The sequence below is a fragment of the Poecilia reticulata genome, linkage group LG9 (assembly GCF_000633615.1).
Source record: "Poecilia reticulata strain Guanapo linkage group LG9, Guppy_female_1.0+MT, whole genome shotgun sequence".
Classification (NCBI taxonomy): Eukaryota; Metazoa; Chordata; class Actinopteri; order Cyprinodontiformes; family Poeciliidae; genus Poecilia; species Poecilia reticulata.
In genome coordinates, this window is record NC_024339.1 from 26930113 (window position 1) to 26952488 (window position 22376).

Consider the following 22376-nt stretch of genomic DNA (forward strand, 5'->3'; position numbering starts at 1 on the left):
AGCTTCTTTGGAGTCATCATTGGTCTCTTTGCTGCTTCTTTGATTAATACCCTCCTTTCTGTTTGTCAGCCGTATCTTGGTATTTGTGAACTTGTTCCACACTGTTTCCATTTTCAGATTTTGGAGAAAGAAAATTATACGGTATCACTCAGAAAGTTTAGTTTGATAGTTTGTACCAGATTTTGTGGCATTTAGAGTAACAAGAGATATATAAATGCATTCAAATGTTGAAAAGCATATTCCATTTTCCTGCCACTTAATGGTCCCTGTTATGTTTGTACCTGTTATGTGGAGGGAATGCGGTTGCAATGTGAAAGAGGTATGAACACTTTTCATGGCACTGTACATTCAGACCCCCATAAAAAACAAAGCAAAAAAAAAAAGAGATGATGAATCTTAATTTACTTAGTAATAAAATCTTGCTTGTATTTACTGCTGACCTTATAAATAAACACCATAGACAGATTGTCAAAATAGAAAACTTGATAGCGTTTAAAATGTAAGAGTTAGGTAAGAGGTGAGGTTGGCGCTCTAAGTAGCAACTTTGTGTAATTTTCAGGTTAGCCAATGCGAATTGAAAATGTTTCTTTGTATTTTTATTAATGCTAACATATCTTGGCACATGCTTGTTGATTGGAAACAATGTAGAGCTGAACCTTTGGTAATTCTGGATGTTGTAAGCATTTTCAGTTATATTTAGTAGGTTAGCTGCTGGAAGGTCTATGATTTTATATAATTTGCCTTGACAGTGTGACTGCACATTTTCATCGACATGCATTTCATTCCTCAGTGCATTGCATTTCTCAGTGATTCTTCTGTTGATGTTTTGCATCAACAACACCTCATGCCTTAATGTACAGTGTACTGTAGTGTACGGTAATGAATGTAATGTCGTGTAACTGTGGTCACCAACTCGTTCGCTGTTATCTTAAGCGGCCTGGTGCTCCCTGGTGTGTATCTGTAAATGAGCACAACCTATAATTTGGATTTAAAGTCAGAAGTTTCATTAGTTACTCGACTTTGAATATTGCAATATTAAAACCAGAAATACAAACCCACTTTAATATCTTTACTCACTAAGGCCAGACTTTGATGACAAATCACCAAATTGTGACACTGACCATGAAATGAATGCAGGGATTTCACATTCATTTCACAGTTTTAAAGTTTCCTCACAAAAGCTCCTACCTTTGTGTCTGCGTAGATACAAAATATTTTAAAAAATATACGGGAAAAGAAATTCAAAAAACAAATGTTTGTTCTGGAATTCAAATGTTGCGTACCATAGCTTTTTGCATTAGAGCAATTTAATGCAGTACCTGTATTGTACTATGCATACAGAAATGCAAACTTGCACTGCTTTGTAGCACAGGTTTTCTTCAAATTGCAACATCATTAGGTAAATGAAAATCAGGTAGTAAAGAGATCAGATTAGATAAATTACAAAGAGACTGTCAGTCACCGGGGCCCTGTTCTATACGTTTGGGTGCTATATTTCAGCTACAGAAAAGCACAAACCAAAGGGAGCTTTAGGAGCACCAGAAATATGTAGTATATGCTGCACAATCACTACTGCATAGTATGCGAGGCCTTGTTCCAAAACGGTAGGAAGGCAAATTTGAAACATGAACAGGAAAAGAAAAGCTATATGAATGTGTTCTCAGTGTTTGAAGCCTGGTTGACATTTTATGTGATCTCCAGGTGTGTTTTTTGCTGTCGAGCTGTTTTTATGGTTTAGGAGCTGTAAATCTTTAAAAAGAAGAAGAAAAAAATAGAATATGTAGCATGTGTTCTTGAAAGTGTGTATATAACATTTAAATAAAGAAAAATCTACATGTGAACATGTTCAGTGCGGGCACAGGGCAGTCGTCTGTTTGTTTTTTTTTTCATCTTGACACCTGAAACTTGTGCAGCTACATTCCACGTCATGCGCAGAAGCAGCTGCAGCTCAACAGCGTCTGTCGTCTCACTCGGAGAGGGGCAAACCTGCGGACAAACACGGCAACACAATTTTAAATTGATGGTAATGCTTATAACATACTAATATGCCCGCTTTAATGCTAAAATGTGTATTTTTGGTTGGCTTACTCACTGCTGTTTGCCTCGCGGACACTTCCTACATTTTTCAGCCTCGAAATGTCAAGTGCGACAAAAATAATAACAAGCAGGACAAGTGAAGGCTAAACTAAACAAGTCCGAATTTAAGCGTTTATAACAAAGACACCCTTCGTTCAGTGAAGCTAATGATAAAGCGAAAACTTTAGGTCAGTCATGTTCAGTTGAGTTATGACAAGTAACGATGACATGAAGGCGAAGTGCGTCCTTTTTCTCAGAAACAGCGCAAAACACCATTAGCATTCAGCGCGCTGTAGGCTGATTTATGCGCGTTTCACTTAGTTTAGAAGGAACATGAAGCGCTTTATGCATGTTTATTGTGTTGTTGATGAAGTTATGCTCTTCAGGGTTAAGAAGAGCACTTTGAATTATAAAGAGAATAGAATTGGAAACCCAGAAATGTAAAACATTACTATGTACTACACACACTTCATTAGGTACAGCAGCTATCCAATTGATATCACAATCACATTGCAGGGACAAATGTATGCATTTCGGTAGCTAGCGACTTGCTTAAGTTCAAAACGAACATCAAAATAGGGAAGCAAAGATCTTAAAGTGACGTTAAACGTGGCATCGTTGTCAAATGGGCTGGACTTAGTATTTCAGAAACCGCTGAGGTACTTTGGGGGGGGGTTGTCCACAAAAATCACTTGGACTTACAGAGAATGGTGCAAAAATAGAAAATGTCCAGTAAGAGACAGTTGTGTATGTGGCATGCTGAAGTCAAAGGTCAGAAGAGCAGACTAGATGAATAATATAAGCAACATTCATTTGAGTGAATAATTGTATTACTGTTTTACAAAGTTATGCTTTTCTGTAGGCTTTGCTCACCTTGCTTTTGGGGTTATTTGCCTTCGTTTTGGAACCAGTCGAGGCACAGACAACACAAAGCACCCTAGATCCTCTGGATGCTTCTTTTTGTCAGTAAGTACCATCAGATGCCTCCATGAACTCTGACTACAAAGTAATTACCATAATGCATTTGCTAAATACTGTTTCATTTTTATTTTTGTTCATGTAGCAAATTGTATTTTTTTATTGCCAATATGTGGCTGACAAGAAACCAAATGTCTTTCTATGAATCTCCCTTTTTTGCACATTTCATCAAAAAAGCGGCGGGCTGGAAGTAATCTATCCAGAACTGGACATTGACAAATGCCTTATGATTCCAAAGAACCACAAATTGAGAGAGAAAATCAGCAATGTTTGGAAAGCCCCGCAGATCTACTTCTCTGGAGCAAAGAAGGTAAGGATTGTGTGAGTTTCCTAACAGGTTTGAAGAGCATCAAAAGTTGCTAAATTACCCTGGAAGACCTGGAACAGTGGTAGCTTGGGATTGAAAAAGCAACCTAAATATAAATTTGTGAAAGATGCTTAAAAAGAGTTTTGTGAGGTTGAAAATTGGAAAAATCATCACAAAGGTACGGTGCTGATTTTGAGGAACAGATGCATGTATTTGGGCTGAGTTTGCTATAAGAATAAGCTTTGTTTACTCAAAATGGCAATGACATCAATTATGATCACTTCATATGCTTCTAATAGGACATTTTCACAGCCACAGAACATCAAGCATAATGGGGATATTTATTCCAGATCGTAGACAGAGATCAGATCCTGAGGACTCTGGTGGAAATCTCTGATCTGACACCTGAATGAGGTGGTTGAAATACATCTCATTCATGATGAGACAATGTCCTAGAAAGTTTTGCTTACCATCTAACTGCTAGATTCAGATGTATTAACAAAAGTTGGAGAAGAGCAGCCCTCAAGGTCAGGAATTGGAGACTTCTAATCAGGACAATAATTTATGTCAGACACTAGGTTTCCTTAGATAGATTTAAAAAAATAAATTACCAATTTGAGCAATGAACTTAAATGCATTATGCAGAAACACATTTTTCATTCTGTCTGTCTGATTAGATTAAATTGAGGTATTTAGTTAATTCTTTATATGAACGGGATGTTTTTTGCAACGTGCATTGAGACGACCTTTGTTGTGAATTAGTGTGATTTAAATAACCTGAATTAAATTGAACCTTGCATTTAACGTGCAACGTTTTATCACATTTGCAATTATATATTTTAACCACTAGAGTGCAGCAATACATCAAATAAACAGTGTCTACCTCAGCCTCAGATCTACTGCTGGTAACCAACCAAGTAAAAAAAAAAAAAAAAAATGTTTCCAATTACTTCCTAAACTGTAAACATGAAATAACATGTGCATCTTTTTAAAATTTTAACCAGTCTTCCTGTTTGAACAGCTGATGTTGTACAACCTTCTGCTCTTCTTGTTGACTGACTATTGAACTGAATTAACCAGTGTTGACAGAAGGTGGCACTAGCAACACTTTTTCAAGCTTCCCCTGAACCTCGCGAGTTGAACAAAGGTTACGATGCACACTTGTAGTTTCTACAGTGAAAAATGTCATGTAACAGAGTTTAATGCTAGTTATTTACTTTAACAGTAATAATTTTATAATTGCAAAGTTAGATAAAAACAATATTAGTTCCCGCTAACATTCAATTTTTAAACGGAAGTACAGACGATAGATAATACCTCTGCTTGTGTTTGTGAATCTTTTTTTGACATTGTTGCCTTAACAGATTTGGAAAGTTTGGGAGTTATTTCTCCAAGCTACTTTTACGTTGCTTGAAGAAAACATCTTGATTCAATTAAAACAAATGAATGTGTTAGAATTAGGATCAGATTAATATGTAATTTTCTCAGTCCTGATTCGACGTAAAAGAAAGTCACAGTGCTATCTGCTGATTTGGTTTGTATTAAAAAACACGGGATTAACCATTCGTGCATCTTATTTAATAAAACATTTTCATGGGTGGACATGCACTTATATTCTTAGAAGTTTAGTAAAGTATATTTAGTACATTCATTTCATATTTTTATTTATTTATTTTTCTTTTCAGTTTTAGCATTTCTTCTGCTGAGCTTCGTTTTGGGTCTGCTGACTAAAAGAGACACTTCTACGTTATCTGAAAGCATGCAGAAAATCCCACATCCCTCAAGTGGAAAAACTTCAATTGAAAGCCATTACGATTTAGGGGCTAGTTTTATGAATTCCAGAGCTAAGCAGTCTGGTCCGAACATGATCTATTGCCCTTCTCCTGCCCAAACTCCATTTGATCTATGGTCGTATTATCTATAATGCTGTCTTACAGGATTCTTTTTTAGAGCCAGAAACAGTGTCAGACAGCAAAACAGATTACATGTTAGATTTAATCAATACAAACTTTATTTACTGGCCTTTGAAATGTGATTCTCCATTTTCCCTGACACTCATGTAAAGGCGCACTATCTGAAGGTTTGGGTTGTTATTGGTCTTCTTGTCCACCGCACTTCTCGTCCGCACAACATGCTGTTGGTTTCTCTCTGCCACTTAGACCTCGTACCCGGTAGCAGGATTCCAAAATAGTGGCCGCTTAAATCCACCCACTGTAACACCCACTTCATTACTGGGACAGGATGCGTGCCTGCTGAGTAATTGTAATAAAACACAGTGGGCAGCAGTCCCATAAAACTGCCTTTAAATATGGACATATGACCAAAAGCAAAGGGTTGCAGAAGCTGCACATCTCTGAATCCAAACTTCAAAACTGATGCTCAGCACAAGCACTTCTCTGTTTTAGAAGCCTGGTTTGAGCTTATGTAGCTCTTGTTTTTGTTTTTTTTTTCTTTCTCAAATGCCTCAAAATTATCTACAGTGCAATGTGAGTGGGATACAACTTGGCTGATGAGACCAAACTACATAAGAATATGGCTTGATTACAGTTTCATAAGCAAAGGTACAATGTGTTAATAAATGGTGGGGACATGCTTGGGATTCACTGCTAAGAGCTGAGAACATCTAATTTACTTAGATATTTTAGTAGTTATAGATTTGATTAGTTTAGTTTCATAAATTTTTCTTTAAGAAAACTTATTAATTTTTTTATTTTGGGTGTTTTTTCAACAACCGATTTTCAGGTTGCTGTGTTGCGAGGAAACCTACAGATTCTGATTTAGATGAATTCAGTCTTATTTTACCAAGCACTGTTTCTTATTTCTCATTAAGAGAACCTGTGTGCTGCAGGTTCTTTCATACAGCTAGCAGTTTTGAATCCAGCAGAAAATGAAGGGACTGCACGATCCCCATTTCTTCTTTTCTGCATTGGATTTTTAATAAACTCCCAGAAGTGCATCAGATAACTTGCTATCATTTTATCTGTTCATAAACTGAAAGTTGTAGCAGTTCTTAGCTTGATGCATTTAATGAACGGAAGACAAAGATCTAATTCTCTGTATTTGACTTGCCGATCACTGACCAGTTCTAATCCCAGAAAAATTTGCCAATTAAAATCTTGTCCGAATTGACATCGCTTACTCTTAGATAGTGCTGTCAAAGAAAAACCTATTTGTGGTTAGAAATATTCCTCACTATTTTAGACACAATGTTTTCCACGTTTTACTATGATTTTTTTCCCCTCGATCTCATATTTTTTCATCCTAAGTTCTTTTTTGGATATTTAGATTCACTAGAGAAAATAGACATGAGAGTTCATCATGTAACTAGAGGCTCTTTGGAGAGCAATCAAAGTTGGCTTGTGGACAGAAAAATCTTTAAAATAAAGTCGGGCTGCTGAAAAGAGAAAAGGAAACATGAAAGCAAAAAGCTCTTTATAGAAAGTAACAAAAAAAAACATGTTTGTCGATGTCATTCAGATGCCTATGTTTTAAGTTCTGTGTTCTTAAATGATTGCTTCTGCAATAATAGATGAAAACTGTAAAATCCCTGATTGAATTTATTTGAGGTAAAATATATCACTCATTTATATTACAGGTTTAAACCATTTCTGTAGCCCTTTGCTTGCATGTTTAACTTGATTAAATTGTTCTAGAGGTCTAGCTGCAAGCATTGGTTCACGTATTTCACAGCTATGACTTGAGAGTAATATTAAGTAGGTATCTACAATGACTTATTTCAATTTAAGTGTGTGCTTTTAATGGCCATCTTTCATTTATGTCGTTTGTGTAAATGACTCAGACCGCATTCCACCTACCTTTGCCAGATACCTCAAAATTAGAGACGTCTTATGAGAGTTTTTTTTTTCTTTCTGAGGAAGGACTGTAGCCACGGGGAAAATTCTTAGACATGGAGGATTTCAAAGCCTTGTTTTTGGGTAGACACTTTATGCATCTGGTGGATGGAATGAGGGTTTAAACCATTACTCCGATTAGAGCTGCCTCTCTATGATCTCTTGAGCTTGCTTACTGCTGTTAATAGCTGTTTCCTGTCTATTTCCTTCCATCTTTTTCTTTTTCACTTTCTCTCTCTCTCTCTCTTTCTCTCTCTCTGTCTCTCTCTCTCTCTCTCTCTCTCTCTCTCTCTCTTTCTCTCTCTCCGTGAATGATTTTTATGCTTTGCTAAAACATGTGGGGGCGTTGAGAGAGGATTTAAATGCAACGATCCCCCTCCTCTTTTTTCTTTTTTTTTTTTTTTTTGGTGAATCTTAGTGCTCTTCTCTGCAAGCCTCTGATGACGACAGGGCAGCTTTAAGCCTGGCAGTGCCCACGGCAGGCTGCCGTCTCAGCGCTGCCCACTCTCCTCTGTGTTGGCATACCGGAGAAAGCGAGGGTGGGGTTCCTCTCTAACAGACCCTGTCATACCCAGGAAAGCCTACATGTCCACCCATGCAGGATTCCTGACAGGTTCCTCTTGTCAGGGATGTTGGAGCAATCAGGAAAAGGGTTTCATTTCTAGCAGGTGGTAGCCCTCAATCAGCTCAGAGTCGATTTGTCTCTGAAGGGCCTCCTTTCGCACCTTTTTGTGCCACCTTGGGTCAAAGAGTAAAAATATTTTCTATAATATCTGACTAATTGCATATTCAGTGTCATCAAGTGGGTGTTTTTGGCTCTGATGGATTAAAGAGGCATGTTTGGCAGGAATTCAGAGAGTTTTTTTTTTTCCTAAGCTAATGTTGCCCCTTTGTCACTATAACACAGTGTTAAGCTGACCCATATCCTGCTCCGTTCAATCCTGGCCCTGTTACTCTTTAATGCATGTGATTCATGGGAGCTTCTGAAGAGGAAAGAATTACAACCTCATGCTACCAGGAGCACTGGCTTGATTAAACATGTTCATCGCTATGAAGCAATAAACCTCCACCTTATTCTCAGACAGGTAAACAATTATTTGCCTCTTGCAAAGCCTCCGAGTGACGCACAGAGGTTCTCACTCAGTCTGTCACAGACCCGATAAAAAAAATATATGTGCAAGCATTTTTTTTTATTTATAACCATCATTTTAAACGTTCTTATTTTCTCACCTTTTTTATGCTTTCTCCTTTTTTTTGCCATACTAATGCATATGTGTCTTCTACAGTCACAATATATTTTTGTTGGTGGGTTGTAGCATAATATTCTTTCTTCTTACCTTTTGACCCTAGAATGTAGACAGCTACACTTTCACTTTGTGCAATTGTTGGCAAAACTAAAAAAAAAACAATTTAATATACATTTGAAACATTTTGTATGAATGGGGGGATAAAGTGGAAAGGCTCCAGGAATGCTTTCTAAATCGCACTAGTTAGTTCAATAACAACACTATGGAAATTAAAGATTCTGCACTTGCATGTTTATTGTTTAACCTGATGCATTAAAACTGTTGGACTAAGCTGCTGCCGTGCTTCCATTTTGTCTAGAAAAGGTTTAAAGTGAATACTTACCACTGTATCGAGAGAGAGTAAAATACATGGGTCATTATTTCAGTTTTCTTATCATTACTTTTGTTACATCTTTATCTATAACCTTATGATCTGGGGAATGATGGACAATTCCCTGAAAATAGATCAGCTAGTAGCATTAGCCACACTGTGATTCTTCATCAGTGCAGACAGAGCATCCGCATATCATAGAATGATAATACTTTTATTATTGGTTCATTTCTTGAGCTCTACTTGTGTTAATTTCATAGCTGTGGCACCTATGTGCAGTAAATATGGCAGTTCCGAGTTACTTCTATATGTCATTGTTTGACATATCTAAAACTCAGAGGCTCCAATTGATCAAACTGTGAATGCTGCTGTCAGAGGTGTAGAAAGATGGGAGTGTTATGCACAAAAAACTGTGTTTTTTCATTATTCATACACCAATTAATTACAAAGAAGTCAATTTTTTCTGCCATTTATTAGTCATTTATTAAAAAGGCAATATTTATTGTGAAAGAAGCAATTCAATGGATGACAATCATACCATTCATCGATATGATTAAATCTACTTCCATGTGGAATTATAGACATGACGGCTCCTTTAATGAAAATATCACTGTAAGCTGTGCTTCATGATTATTATTCAGTATCCACGCAGACTCTCTCTTATCAGTTCATATACATTGACTGCATGAACTGTTTAAACAGAGATTCATAATCTGCATGAGAAGTGCTGCTCTGGATACTTAGACAAACACACAAGATTAAATTTCTATTTATATGAGCCACAGCATTCTTCGGTTTGGCAGAGAATCACTGTGAGATCTGGAGATGACTCTGTCGTACTTTGGCACAGCAAGAAGCCTGCACCTTTTCTTTAATGTTTTCAGCTTGGAGAAAGGAAAAATAGAAGTTTGCATTCAACTTTAATTATTTTTTTTTTGTTTACTATCAATTTTACAACTTTCTTATTTTCAGACTGTAAAACCTTAGATGCAAGATTTTCTACATTCACAGTGCTGTTGATAAACTATTTCTCTTGAGCGTTTTCACAAAAATATGTCAGTATAAATGTCCACATTTCCACTCCAAACCCACAAGTTAACACTTTGTAGAGTCACCTTTCACTGCACTTTTTAACTGTCTTTAGGTGTATGTCTCTAGCAGTTTTGTAACTCTACACTGACCATCTTTGCCCATTTTTCTTTGGACAATTGCTAAAGTATAGTCAGAAAGAATGGACAACAACTGTGGACATCAATTTTCTAGTCATATTTTTACTTTATATCTGTTGGTTTGTTTTCATGGTTTTTGTCATCCTGGATGGCCAACGTGCATCACATTCCCTCATCTATTTCAGCCTCTAAGACGTTTAGTTACACAACGTCCTGCTTTTAGATAAACTCATCTGCCCCATCAAATATTAGCCGTTTTTCAGCATGATGCTGTCACCAATATGTTTCACACATATGCTCTATTCTTTCTTAATTTGCATATTAAGCAGCATCCGAAGGCCCATGGTTTTGTTAGATTTTTTTTAGAGTGAATGAGGTTGTTGATATTTTCATTTGTAAAACTTGTTGAAAATGCATAATTTTTTCCTGCTTTATCTGTGAAAAGTTAAAATGCTATTTTCGATTTTCGATTTCGAACAAGCTACTTCTGTACTTTTTTGATATCTATGTCTGCATTCTTGTTTATGGATGATTCATTACTGGTTTAACGTTTGTATTTGAAGAGTATTTTTAACAATACGCTGTTTGAGTCTCTTGAGTTTCACTGGTTGTTTGTATTGGACTTCATAGCAATACAAAAAATGAATTTCAGTAGTTTTAAAGAGGTAAAATTCAACTCTATGTTTGTCTCATCCAAAGAACAACTTATTTTAAAATCAAAACTGAAACTGAGAAGTGCTTCTTCTACATAAAATAACGTTTTGCTTTGTTTTTTTTTTTTGTTTCTTTTAATTGTTGAGGTTTCATTTGTCCTGAATGGGAATCAAACGCTGTTGAAGTTTACTGACAGGATTACTGAGGGTCTCATGCTGAACGCTGAGGGAACTGACTTTGTTGTCAGTTTCTTTTGCTTTAAAACTAAGTAATCTCAAAGTTATAAGTGATCAAGTGAAGTTTTCTTAAGAACCAGATGTTTGGCTTAGTGGCATTTTGCCCAAAATGTTTTGTGCTGCTCATTTGTGGTCCGGCACAGGGTTTAGTTCCAGTTTTGTCCCAATCCTCTGATTCACCTTCTCTAAGAACAGCTTCAGGGCTTCTCATAATGCTTAGCTCTCTATAATGCCATCCCCCTTCATCTTTATTGTCTTAACTCTGCATGAAGAGACAGAGTTTAAGAAAGAAAAAACAGGTTATTGCATGTTTGTTAGTGTGAAAGTAAAGCACATTTTAAGTGACTTTAAACGTAGACCCTGTTGAGTTTTTCTTTTTTTTTTGTTTGAGTATGTTTTTCACCTTGGATGAAAAAGCTTATTCCCTTTTCAGTTTGCATTATTCTTGTTTTATTATGTTTGATAAATATATTCATATTGATATTAAGAGGCAGCTTATGGGAGAAGAGATCAGCTCTATTGATGTGTTAATTGATCTGAGGGGAAGATAAAGCTCCTTCCTGTGTTAGTTTTCTGATTCTGTAGTTTTGGAAATACCAAAAATGGTATGCAAATTATTTTTTAATCCCTTTACATTATTTGTTTCATTTCGCCCTGACGTTTCACACTCAATTTCTTGCACAGCAGGCTGACAGGCGGACACCCTCAGATTGCAAATTTGTAGATTAAAAAAAAGGGTCCTCATTTGAAGCTTCTCTTCCTTCGAATGTTCGACATTTGATACCTCAAAGTTTTGTTTCTTTTTCTCTTTGTGTATTATCAACCAGGCTTCAAACAGAAGATTAACAGCAAGGGAAAAACATTGACCTGTACACTTAAAGCTATAACATAAGCTAAAGCAGGATAAGACAGCTGAGTCTAAGCTGAGAGAGGAGATGAAATTGTGACCAGTGTTTTATGTTTTTTTTTTTGTTTTTTTTTATTCTAGTTTTGTTGTCCCAAAGGTTGGTGTTTGAAATAATAAGGAAGAGGTGGGATGGTCTTAGATTCAAGAAGCTTAAAATGCAAAATCTCAAATAAGCCCAATTTTTTTGAGCCAATCACGTTGCGTTTTGGTGGGTTTGTGTTGATCGTCTCAACTGACTCACACGCCGCCCCTCCCCAAATAAAAACACTGGAGATTTACGTTGCTTTTCAAAAAATGTATCTAGACATTTATCCAGCTTAATCTTCTTAACATATTAAAGTGATTTGCTTCACACTGAAGTGGCTGAACTTGAGTGCTCAACGCCCCTCACGGCACTAAGACCTGAGAGGCATTGTGGACACCTTCGGCTCGTGAATACGGAAAAGGTGGGCTTCAGTCAACCTGCTACTTAGCTGTGGAGCTATTGCTGTCCTCGCTGTGTGTCCATTTTACTTTTTTTGTTCTGTTATTAGTCCAACTGTTGCACTCAGTCAGGGTTCTTGGGCACATGGCTGTGCCAGCGCTGCCCACACTGTGGTGTGGAGGTTTGGAGCTCTCAGCTTTTGAGCTGAACTGAAAGAGCTCTCTCACAGAGTAGGTGTTGGCATGATGCTTTGTTTCTTTCTGTGAATGTCATGAAAGGTATGGATAATGAGAAAACTGAAGCACAGTGATAGCATGATTTATCTGGGTGCCAACTTTGTGCTCGACTTCAGAATTTGGCATTTTCAGATAGACGATGTGCTTAACCTTTTCCTCGGTCCTGAGACAAATCTGAGAATCAGTTGTGACAGCTACAGTGTGGTTTTATTTAAAACATCACTTTGCAAGCCGGGCAGCTAAAAGGTCCTGTTCAAACTTGAGTGCTGCAAATGTCCCTATTTGGCATTAAGCTCTGTGAATTTACCCCGGGGCATTAGTTTTGCCCGGTTTCATCAGCAGAGCTGTAGATTTACAGATGAAGACATTAATTGTAGCTGCTGTTGGTCACCATTTATAATAATTAATGGTAGTTAGTTTAACATCTGTCAATTTACTTTGGAGCTGATGGCTTCATGCACAATGTGGTGGAACCAGAGGCCTATAGAACCTTACAGAACCATTTGACCTCTTTCAGATTTTGTCATTTTACAGCCTCAAAACATAATGTATTTTTTTCAGGATTTAATATGAACGACCAACAGAAACTACATTATTGTAAAATGGTTTTCAACATTAAGAATACAAATCTTAAAAGTATGGAATGCATTTGTATTTAAGTCAAGTCATGTTCATTTGTGTAACACATTTCAGTGACGAGTGACTTACAGAAAAACATAACAAAATTAAGCAAAACAAAAACTAAACATTAACTAAAAATAAGGGGAAGTAGTAAGTTTGTAACTCAGACTATAACGGTAGCTCTTCCACCTTCCACAGTCTGTGTCCTTTAATCACTTTGACCAGGGCAGCCTCAGCACTGTGGTGAGCGTGGAAACCAGACCAAAAGATGTCGCAGCAGCTTTTTCAGTAATGTTGCTGATGAATGGAAGAAGGGAGATTGTGTAGTTCTGCAGAAGTGATTGGTCCAGATTGTTCTTTTTTTATCAGTGTTTGATAACTGCTGTTTTTAAAAGCTGAGGCACCGGATAAGAGGGATGAGTTTACTATTTGAATCAGATCATAAGGAAAGACTGCACCCCTCCCACACGCCTTCCTCACTCAGCTCCGCCAGAATAGCGGTAACAGCGATTAGCAATCACCTGGTGGAACCACGCATCAGCAGAGCTTAATATACAAATTACTTCTCTACAACTCCTCCAGAGTTACCATTGGCCTCTTTGCTACTTCTATGAATAATGCATTCATTGCCCAGTCATACAGCAAACCCTAGTTAGATTTGAGATCAATGAAATGAATAAACTTTACACTTTTCAAATTAGTGTTTGCTAAAATATTTCAAAACAATATATTATTTTCCTTCTTTTCACAATTTTACAGTACATTGTTTTTGTCTATCCCATAAAATCCCAGTGAAATACATGGAAGTTAATGGATGTAACATGACAAAATGTGACTTATAAAAAACATGGTTGTGGATACATACAAATATAAATGTGAGCCACTTGAATTTATTTTTCACAGATAAATGTTGCTAACTTCTAGAAATTATCTTTTTGTTCATCACATTTTCTATCAAGCCTCTTATTGCGGTCCCTAAGCTGTGATATTACAAGGTTTCCCCCAGAAAACCTGCTAAGCCTGATGGTTGGGCACTAGGCCAGTCATTCATCCAGCGGCCCGTCCTGTTTTTCAGTAAAAAAATGTTTAAAGTTGACAGGAAATTTGAAAATATCACTTGATAATTATGTGTTATTAAAAGATTGGAAGATTAATACCTGAACGACAACTATAAAGTATTAAAAAATGCAAACATTTTAAAGAGACCTAAAAAAAAATAAAAGCAATGCTTAGCCTGGTGGGGGTACAAAAAGCCTGGCGGTCCACCAGGCTTATAATACACTAGGGGAAATCCTGCATTGTATATTTAATTGCACAATGCTCCTGTTTTTATCTGTTTAGTTTTTCTATTACCACCTGAAACAGTGTGCTTTAGCTGGCTCACCTCCAGCTTTATCTTTTTTTTTTACATTACATGTGGCCACATAACCAGGTGTGAACCTCACACGGTTGAAATGTTTACAGATAATGAGTGCTCACACCTGTTTGGAGAAAAAATACTTGGTTTTCTTCATATGGTTAGTGATTTGTTTATGTCAATGCACTAAAGAAAGCAATGAAATTAATTGTCTCAAGTAATGATCTCTGTTAACATCCAGTCAACACATAGTAATTTACTGTGTTGCATTTAAAATGGGAAAATGGATAATTTCATTTGTCTCTGTTTTGCATGCACTGCAGCACATTTTATAACCATGTTCCTGTTAGTTCACATCATAAAACGATGTGTAAGTGTTCTGCGCTCTCTTCTCTTACACAAACTGGCAGCTACTTGACCCCTTGTTACTGGGACTGAATGTCTGACAGGTGTGATAATCATACGCGAAGGGAGTCCATACAAAATGCTGTTGAACCCAGCAGAACTCCACACAGTCGACCACTTCAAACAAACTACGAGTGGTTGCTGCTTTTATACCACACAGAATAGAAGAAATTGATTGGAACTGGGAGGCTTAGCTTTGGGTTTCCTGAAACATTTTTATTTTTTTTCGTCAACAACTAGAGCTTAAATTTAGATCTTTCCCCCCCCCTGTTTTTGTATTTTTTTTTAAAATGTTTTTATTTGTTTGTCCAAATCCTATTGAGTGGTGCTCCAGGTTTTTCCTTGAGTAAATAGTTGATATTATTGTGAGGTTGGAGAAAGGACTTTTTTTTTCTTGTGCACAGGAATGTAGATCCCTCCCTCCCACCCCATGAAATCCTAATTGTGCCTCGGAGGGCTGGTAGGGTATCTGCGCTCAGCTCTGCTCAACAGGATTTGTGTCTGTGTATGTTAGAGTATGTCTCTTAGCTTGAATACGGATATAACCCTTTCATCGCACAAGCTGCTGATTTTTCATATTTGCCAATAGGCTGATCTTGTGCATCTTTATGTGTAACACATTGAAAGTTCTTTTTTTTCTTCTTGAAATATTTGACATTTCTTCAGATTTAATAGAGAGTTGTCTGAAGGATGAGCCATATTTGAAAAATCTATCTCGCTAGACCAAGTTTAGTCGATATTAAGTGATCAGATGGAGAATTTATAACAGGTCAAACCAGCATCTGTCTTTTCTCCTACTTGAATTATTGCTGTGCATTCATCTATGCAAATCCAGTATAAGATCCTCTCTGGCTGCAGCCGCTTTGCCTCTGGCTTTGATCTGCACAAGTTATCCAGGTTGTTTGACCAAAAAAAGAAAAACAAAAAAAAGAATTGCAACAACATCTATATGGAGATTATTTCTGTAGTCATTAATTGCTACTTGAAAAGGGATTGAGGATTAGCAGTCCTTTACACTACTGTCACCTGTCTCTCCTCTCTTCAGTTGTTGTTTTTTCCTTATTTCAGTATCCGTGCAAGTTGGCAAAAAATAAATAAAAATTAAAACAGGGTGATTTATTCAAATGAATCATCAACGCTGGAATTGATTCAATATGTGCCACATTCAGATGGGTGCTATATTATTCCCTAGGGGAGAGGCAAAGATGGAGCTGTGGAGCTGTTTTATTTGTGCTGTCTTGATCAGTGTGTCAGGCAGAGACGCTGAGCTTGTTCTCAATGAATGGACGAGCCCTTGAACCATAAACCTGTACCTCCTCTGATAACAGTTTTTGCATTGTGATGTAAGTGCCATTCTCTGTGATGTCTTCTCTGACAGCACTAAATATATCAACATGCACAAAATGATCTGTCAAAGGAATCATTTTATTTCAGCCTGTTCTCCAAACTAAGGATTTTTTTTTTTTAGCCGTGTTTGTATGCAATGAACCATACTGTGGATTTTGTTAAGGCTTCAAAGGAAAGCCCTGTATCTGTATTGTGGATGTGTTTGTTCCTATTGTTCAGACTTAATAGTTAAATGACTTTGCTGTGCTCTTGTCATTTATAACAACTATGAGCAATCTTCAAGGACTTCAGTCCCATAAGGAATCCAGTCTAACTGGTTATTCAAGGTGCATAATATCAGGAAAATATTTAGTTGTGATAATTTTGCTAAAAATAACACAGTTCATCTGAAGACGAATTGATGTTTAGTTCCCCTCGGATGACTGAGAATCTACAGCAGCCTGAACTTTTTCAGGAACAAGAAAGCATTTGCCCCCCAAACCCCTGCCAGATGTTAGTGTTCCTCTTTAGCAGGCTACTTAATCCAAAGTTTCCTGTGAAATAGTGTTTGAGCAGTGTGACAGCAGATGGGCTCTTTTTCTAGAAGAAAATGCTGAGAAAAACCTAAACGTTGACAACAGTCTTGTTTAATTCTCAGATGTAAACCAGGAGATTATTTTCATGGTTGAAGAAAACCAAGCGTAATTTTGCGGAAAGGTTTGGGTTACAAACCACAAGGAGGTCTGCCAGCATTTACATCATCATCCCCTCATGACAACAGGACAAAGTGCTGGTTGGGTCCAACCCTAACTCTAGAATCAGCTGCTCATGGGATGTGATGTACCTTCCCTTCTGTCACTTTGTCTTAGAGACACATCTGAACAGCACTGCTTCATTCGGGCCATGGTGGTCCCTTTCAGACAGATGGCGGACTCTCATCCTCTGGATTTAAAAGTCTGGAGGTTTCTTTGCTGTTAGTGCACACTCAAAAAGGGTTGCTACTAGAAGAATAGCACACATTAATGATGAGTGAATAAGAAATAAAGAGCATCTTGTTATGCTAACACAACATAGCTCACATTTCAGAAGGGTAATGTATCCCAGAATTATAATGTTGCTTGATTTGATGGGATCCAGCATCTTTGGGTACTTTCTCTTCAACCCAAGCCCTATAATGGAGAATGATTAACCAAATAAAAGTGGACTTTTGGGCAAATTATAAGTTCCTTTATATTGCCCAGCCAGTGAGTAAAAGGGAGCATGAAGTTAGCCAATCACAGGAGTTCTTTCTTCTCTCCTCACAGATCTGCAACTTCAGGAAGTTATTTTCTCTTTAGATATAGACAATTTATTGTCATTCAATCATACGTTTAAAAAAATACAAATTGAAAGAAATGTCGTTGCAAGGCTTCAATAATACTAAATAAATAATAATAAAAGTATTGATGTAAATATATATAATAGAGCATGAGGGATGAAGCTGTCTTAAACTTAAACACTGTCTGTCAAGAATTGCTCTGCACATGCATCTTTTTAAACACATTTAGTTTTCTCATTGGATAAAATCTTTTTCACTCTCATAATTTTCATGTAATGAACAATCAGTGATTAATTTTACTTGTTTTAATTAAAAGGAAATAAAAAGTTAAAACCATCATGATTTATTACCAATTCTCAAACTCTGAGGTCGCATGTCCTTCAGTGCGATTTTTGCTTTTGGGACCTCTGACGTCTGAAATCGCCACATCTCCCTAATCGCTTCTTGAATTACTCAGAACCCGTGATGACATGGCCCCGATTGTCAGACGGGTGGGCTGGTGACACTGGAACACAGACGGTGCTTGTCTGTTTGAAATATTCTTTTTCGAGCTTCCAAGCCCTGGGCTGTCCTCTCTCCCAGTCTCTCAACACCCAGCTTCGCCCACTGAAATAAGACTTCCATACTGGAAAATCCGGCCGTTCAACTGGCAGTCTGGACTAGGTTCAGCCCACACGACAGGGACCCACCACCATCGCCACCACTTCCACCCCTTTAATAGGCACAAGAGTTTGCCACCCCATGTAGATGCCTTTTGGTTGGCTTCCACGGATGGCGTCAATAGCATCTTCCTACACAAAAGTGACTGAACGAAGGGCACACAAGAAAATGTGGGAATAATTTACACTTTCTCACTGTACTACCATCAGAAACCATAATTAATCATGATAGAAAAAAGGTGGAAGCCATCTTGGCTGGTGAAACACGCAGTGCCTGTGAACAGCCCTGACACCTTTAACAGCTCCATTGGCCAAATAGGAATGGGTGTCAGAGTGCTTACAACTGAGCTCCCTCCATGGCAGCATGTTTCCCTTCGTCTTCAGAATTGTGTCTGCTTCATGATGCTTTTCTGCGACAGCTCCGCAAAGTGCAACTGTCGCACTCCTTTATCTATTTTATCCGCACAATGTGAAATCATAGACAGTCTGTCGAAATAAGACCGATAACGTTTTTTTTTCTTTCTTTTTTTTGTCTTTCACTCTTCAGTAGCTGCCAAAATAAAATGTGACAAACACAACTAGATTCGTTTCGCAACATGAGCAATTTTTAATAATTTCCTATCTAAACTTGACATCTTCAAATGCACATTTGCTGAAGCGAGTGGATATTTATTAACTTTGCATGCATCTACTAAAAACCTCTCAGAAACTTGATTCCCAGATATGTTGCAGAAGAAGTGAGAATGTGCTCACACTTGAACTTTTACAGCCGTCTTGGTGGTAAAATAACAGAAAAATAGCAGATCTTTGACTCCTGGTGTGTGACATGGCTGACAGATTTAATTATGGATATGAATCCAGAGCTGCAATTTGCCCTGTTTGACTTTGTTGTGTTCTCAGCAGTCAAACTACATGACAAAAATATTTCCCTTTTGCCTCATTTAGCACAGACGGAGGCTCACTTTCCCGGCACCTGGCCACTTGCTACTTCGGTGTACCTGTTAGTGGTAGTTACTGTGTCTGAGCATGTGCATTTTGCAGAAATGCTTTCACGGTAGTGAGTAGGTGTATGTGTGTAAAGCCACCACTAGAAAGTGTTGAAAGCCTCAGCTAGCAAGATCGCATCCAGGGTGACTAATAAGCTTAACATGAGCACGGCTGTGTTCGCAAACATGGTGCGCTGAAAGAAGTCTTCAATGTTGAGAGAAATGCAGAAACGATTCCTCAGGCTGCTACTAATTCCTTCACCCCCCTCAAGCTTCAATCAGACTGTGAACCATCTTTCTGTTAGCAGTGGATTTATTGCAGTTACAAACTACAGATCAGAAGTGCAAGACTTAAAAAACAAAGTTCAGGAAAGACTGCCTTTAACTGTTAAAGTTTATCGAGGAGCTGTGCATTTTTTCTTTTTTTTTTTGAAGGTTAGGGGCAAAATTGAATTTACTTTGAGTGGGAAAAAACGCCGGTGTACTGTAGGCCATGAAATGTATTCCATTGTCTCATCTTGCCTTCTGTCATGTGTTAATTTGATTAAAATACTGCATATTTGCATATTTCTATGATCAAAAAGAAAACAAGATTATGCTATTATGTAAACTTGTGTTTGTATTCTGCTCTGATTTCTCTTGAACTGCTGCCTCTTCATAGCTCACTCGCTCTTTCTGTTTGGCTACCAAGCAGAAATCTAGTAGCTGTGTGGCCCTAGAATATGCGGTTGTATCCACACGTGACTTTTCTCTGACCATGTGGCTCCTCAAAGTGTGGATTTATAAGCCACTTCACACTCCATCCCTGTGTGGGAGGACGCTGCGTTTAAAAATAGGCAGGTTTGGAGGTAGTGAGCGGCACACACTACCATCTAAAGAGCTTGATACAAAACGCTGAACTATCGCTACACTCTATATATGTCATTATTTTGTGTCTTGTTGATCATCAATGATTAATCAGGGTCTGCAGCTGAGATCGACTGTTGTGAAATGTTTCCATTACCTTGCAAAAGTTTTCATACCCATTAAAATTTGACCAATTTTGTCGCATTACAACCACAAACTTAATTTTTATTTTTGGGGGATTTATTCTGAAAAGTGTGGCATGCATTTATATTAACCACCCTGAGTCAGTTATACTGACTTTTGGTATTTTGGGGTATGGCTCTATAGTGGTGAACATTTAGGGACTTAAATCTATCTATTCTTCTTTACAAAGTAGTTGAAGCTCATTCAGATTAGATAGACATCGATCTTTAGGTTGTGCGACAGATTCAGGTTCAATTTATGTCTGTCCATAAATAGGTCAATCCATTGTAACTAGTACATTATCATCAATAATCTTATCACACTCTGATGTTCTATTAGAAAACTTGTAGACTTTACTTTGACATGACAGCCAACCTAAGTATTGGCCCTGATTAAATATGACGCAGTGGTTGATCGGTGCACACTAGGCTTTCCCCAATGCAGTGGAACATCATAAACAAGTTTTATATCACACTGTTCATCACACTGTCTGACAGTTGTATCTTCTTGGCAAAACCATGTATTCAATCTGTGTGTTAAAATGCAGAAAACTGAGGTATTATCAATACTGCTTGTACTGAGCAGCGATAAGGTTCCTAAGGTGCTACAGATGAGTTGCGGGGGATGTGCTGTTATTAATGGCAATGAGGACCTTCACACCTGGAAGGTTGGTGACCTCCAGGTGAGTGCCACAGCCTCCCTGGATTCGCCGTCTCATCTCTATAGTCCTTTACTCTCTTCTCTGGATTCAATTACTGCTACCAGGCTGACTTCTGACCCCCCTTTACCACGTTTAACCTCATCTTCTGACCCTAACAGTGTTAACAGTAGTAAACTTCCTTTGTGAACATCCATTTTTATTTCACTCTCATTTGTCTCCTGCTTCTAAATCAACACATTTTGTCAACAATGTCTTGTTGGTTTATTTTGTATCATAGCTGACTGAGAAATTTAAAGTTACTGTAATAGAGGTACATCTCAATTAATTAACGAATTAACAAATTTTATTGTAGTTATTCAATTGAGTAAGCGAAACTTATTGAGTAATATACATAAAAGTGTTTTTTTCTGTTAAATGATTTAAATGTAAAGGAAGTTCCTTAGAAGGTTTGAATAGTTCAAAAGAATAATAAAAGAGAAACTTACAGAAATAAAAATCTACTTGAAGGAATCAATGAACAGGCCAGTTTTCTTGCCTAATTTATATATGAGTGCCTATGTGAAAAAAATATGTTTAAATTTTTGAATTGAATTACTTGCATAAATTAACTTTTCAATTATAGCTAAACTTTCTGAGATCAGACTGTTATCTTGCAAAAACAGAAACTGTTGCTTATATTATGCTTCCTCAGACAAATCTACTTATTCAGCTTTTGCTTCAAAGCTCCCATTTTTCTGTATTTGCAGATTGATCCTTCACCTCACACTAAGCTGCAGTCGATGGTTGTTAAGCCATGGCCGTCTCTTAATCACAACACAGATACCTGTTAATTACCAAATGAGTTCAAGTATTTTTGCTACTTAAACAGGGATTTGGGATCAATGCATTGCTTTGCTCTGGTTTCAGCACTGAGAACAGTTGATTGTCAAGTTGCACATGGTTTGCTCTGCATGCAACGGCTAAAGCAGACACAGGGCAAAGCAATAGGCATATTAATGGACTTCTGCACAGATGACATAGTTTGGTGGTGGGTCATGGATAAAGCATGAACTTGTAAACTCACAGAGGGGCCTCTTCCTTCTCCCTCCCTCTCACTAACTCACCCTCACCCTTCGTAGTGTCATCAGCTTGCAGATCTTCTCTACGAGAGCAGTGATTAGCCATCTCTCTCATTCTCATCCCCAGCAGAGTTCACACAGAGGTAATCAAGTAGATTTTCATCCTTGGAGGCTCTGGTTTCCCCATGCCTTTGTTCTTTGGTATCTCCTTTTTAGCCAAAGTCCTATCTGTTTGATTATATTATCATGGAGTATTGTAATTACATTTTTTGATACATAAATTTCTTTCGGTCACATTTAAATTACTTCTTTAAGTGCTCTTAATGAACACAGGTCCTTTTTTTCTTTCTACCACCAACCAGTGCCAGTGTTAGAGATTCCCAGTTTACTGCAGGGTTGATTTGAGCCGGCGGCATCTGAGGTGTGGTCTTAGTGGACCGTTTTGCTGTGATCACAGCAGGCAGTGGGAGGTTAATCCCAAGAGAATGGAGGCTCAATCTT

At 37.6% G+C, this 22376-nt stretch overlaps 1 protein-coding gene across 1 annotated transcript in view; it reads left to right on the plus strand.

Moving 5' to 3' along the window:
* The first annotated feature begins 1307 nt into the window (after positions 1-1307).
* Positions 1308-22376, plus strand: part of pebp4 (phosphatidylethanolamine binding protein 4) — a 63691-nt gene continuing 42622 nt past the window's right edge. Inside the window, 4 exon segments of the mRNA XM_008419007.2 lie at positions 1308-1883; positions 1885-2023; positions 2939-3042; positions 3232-3364. Coding sequence (XP_008417229.1) covers positions 1843-1883; positions 1885-2023; positions 2939-3042; positions 3232-3364 — 417 coding nt within the window. The 5' untranslated portion in view covers positions 1308-1842.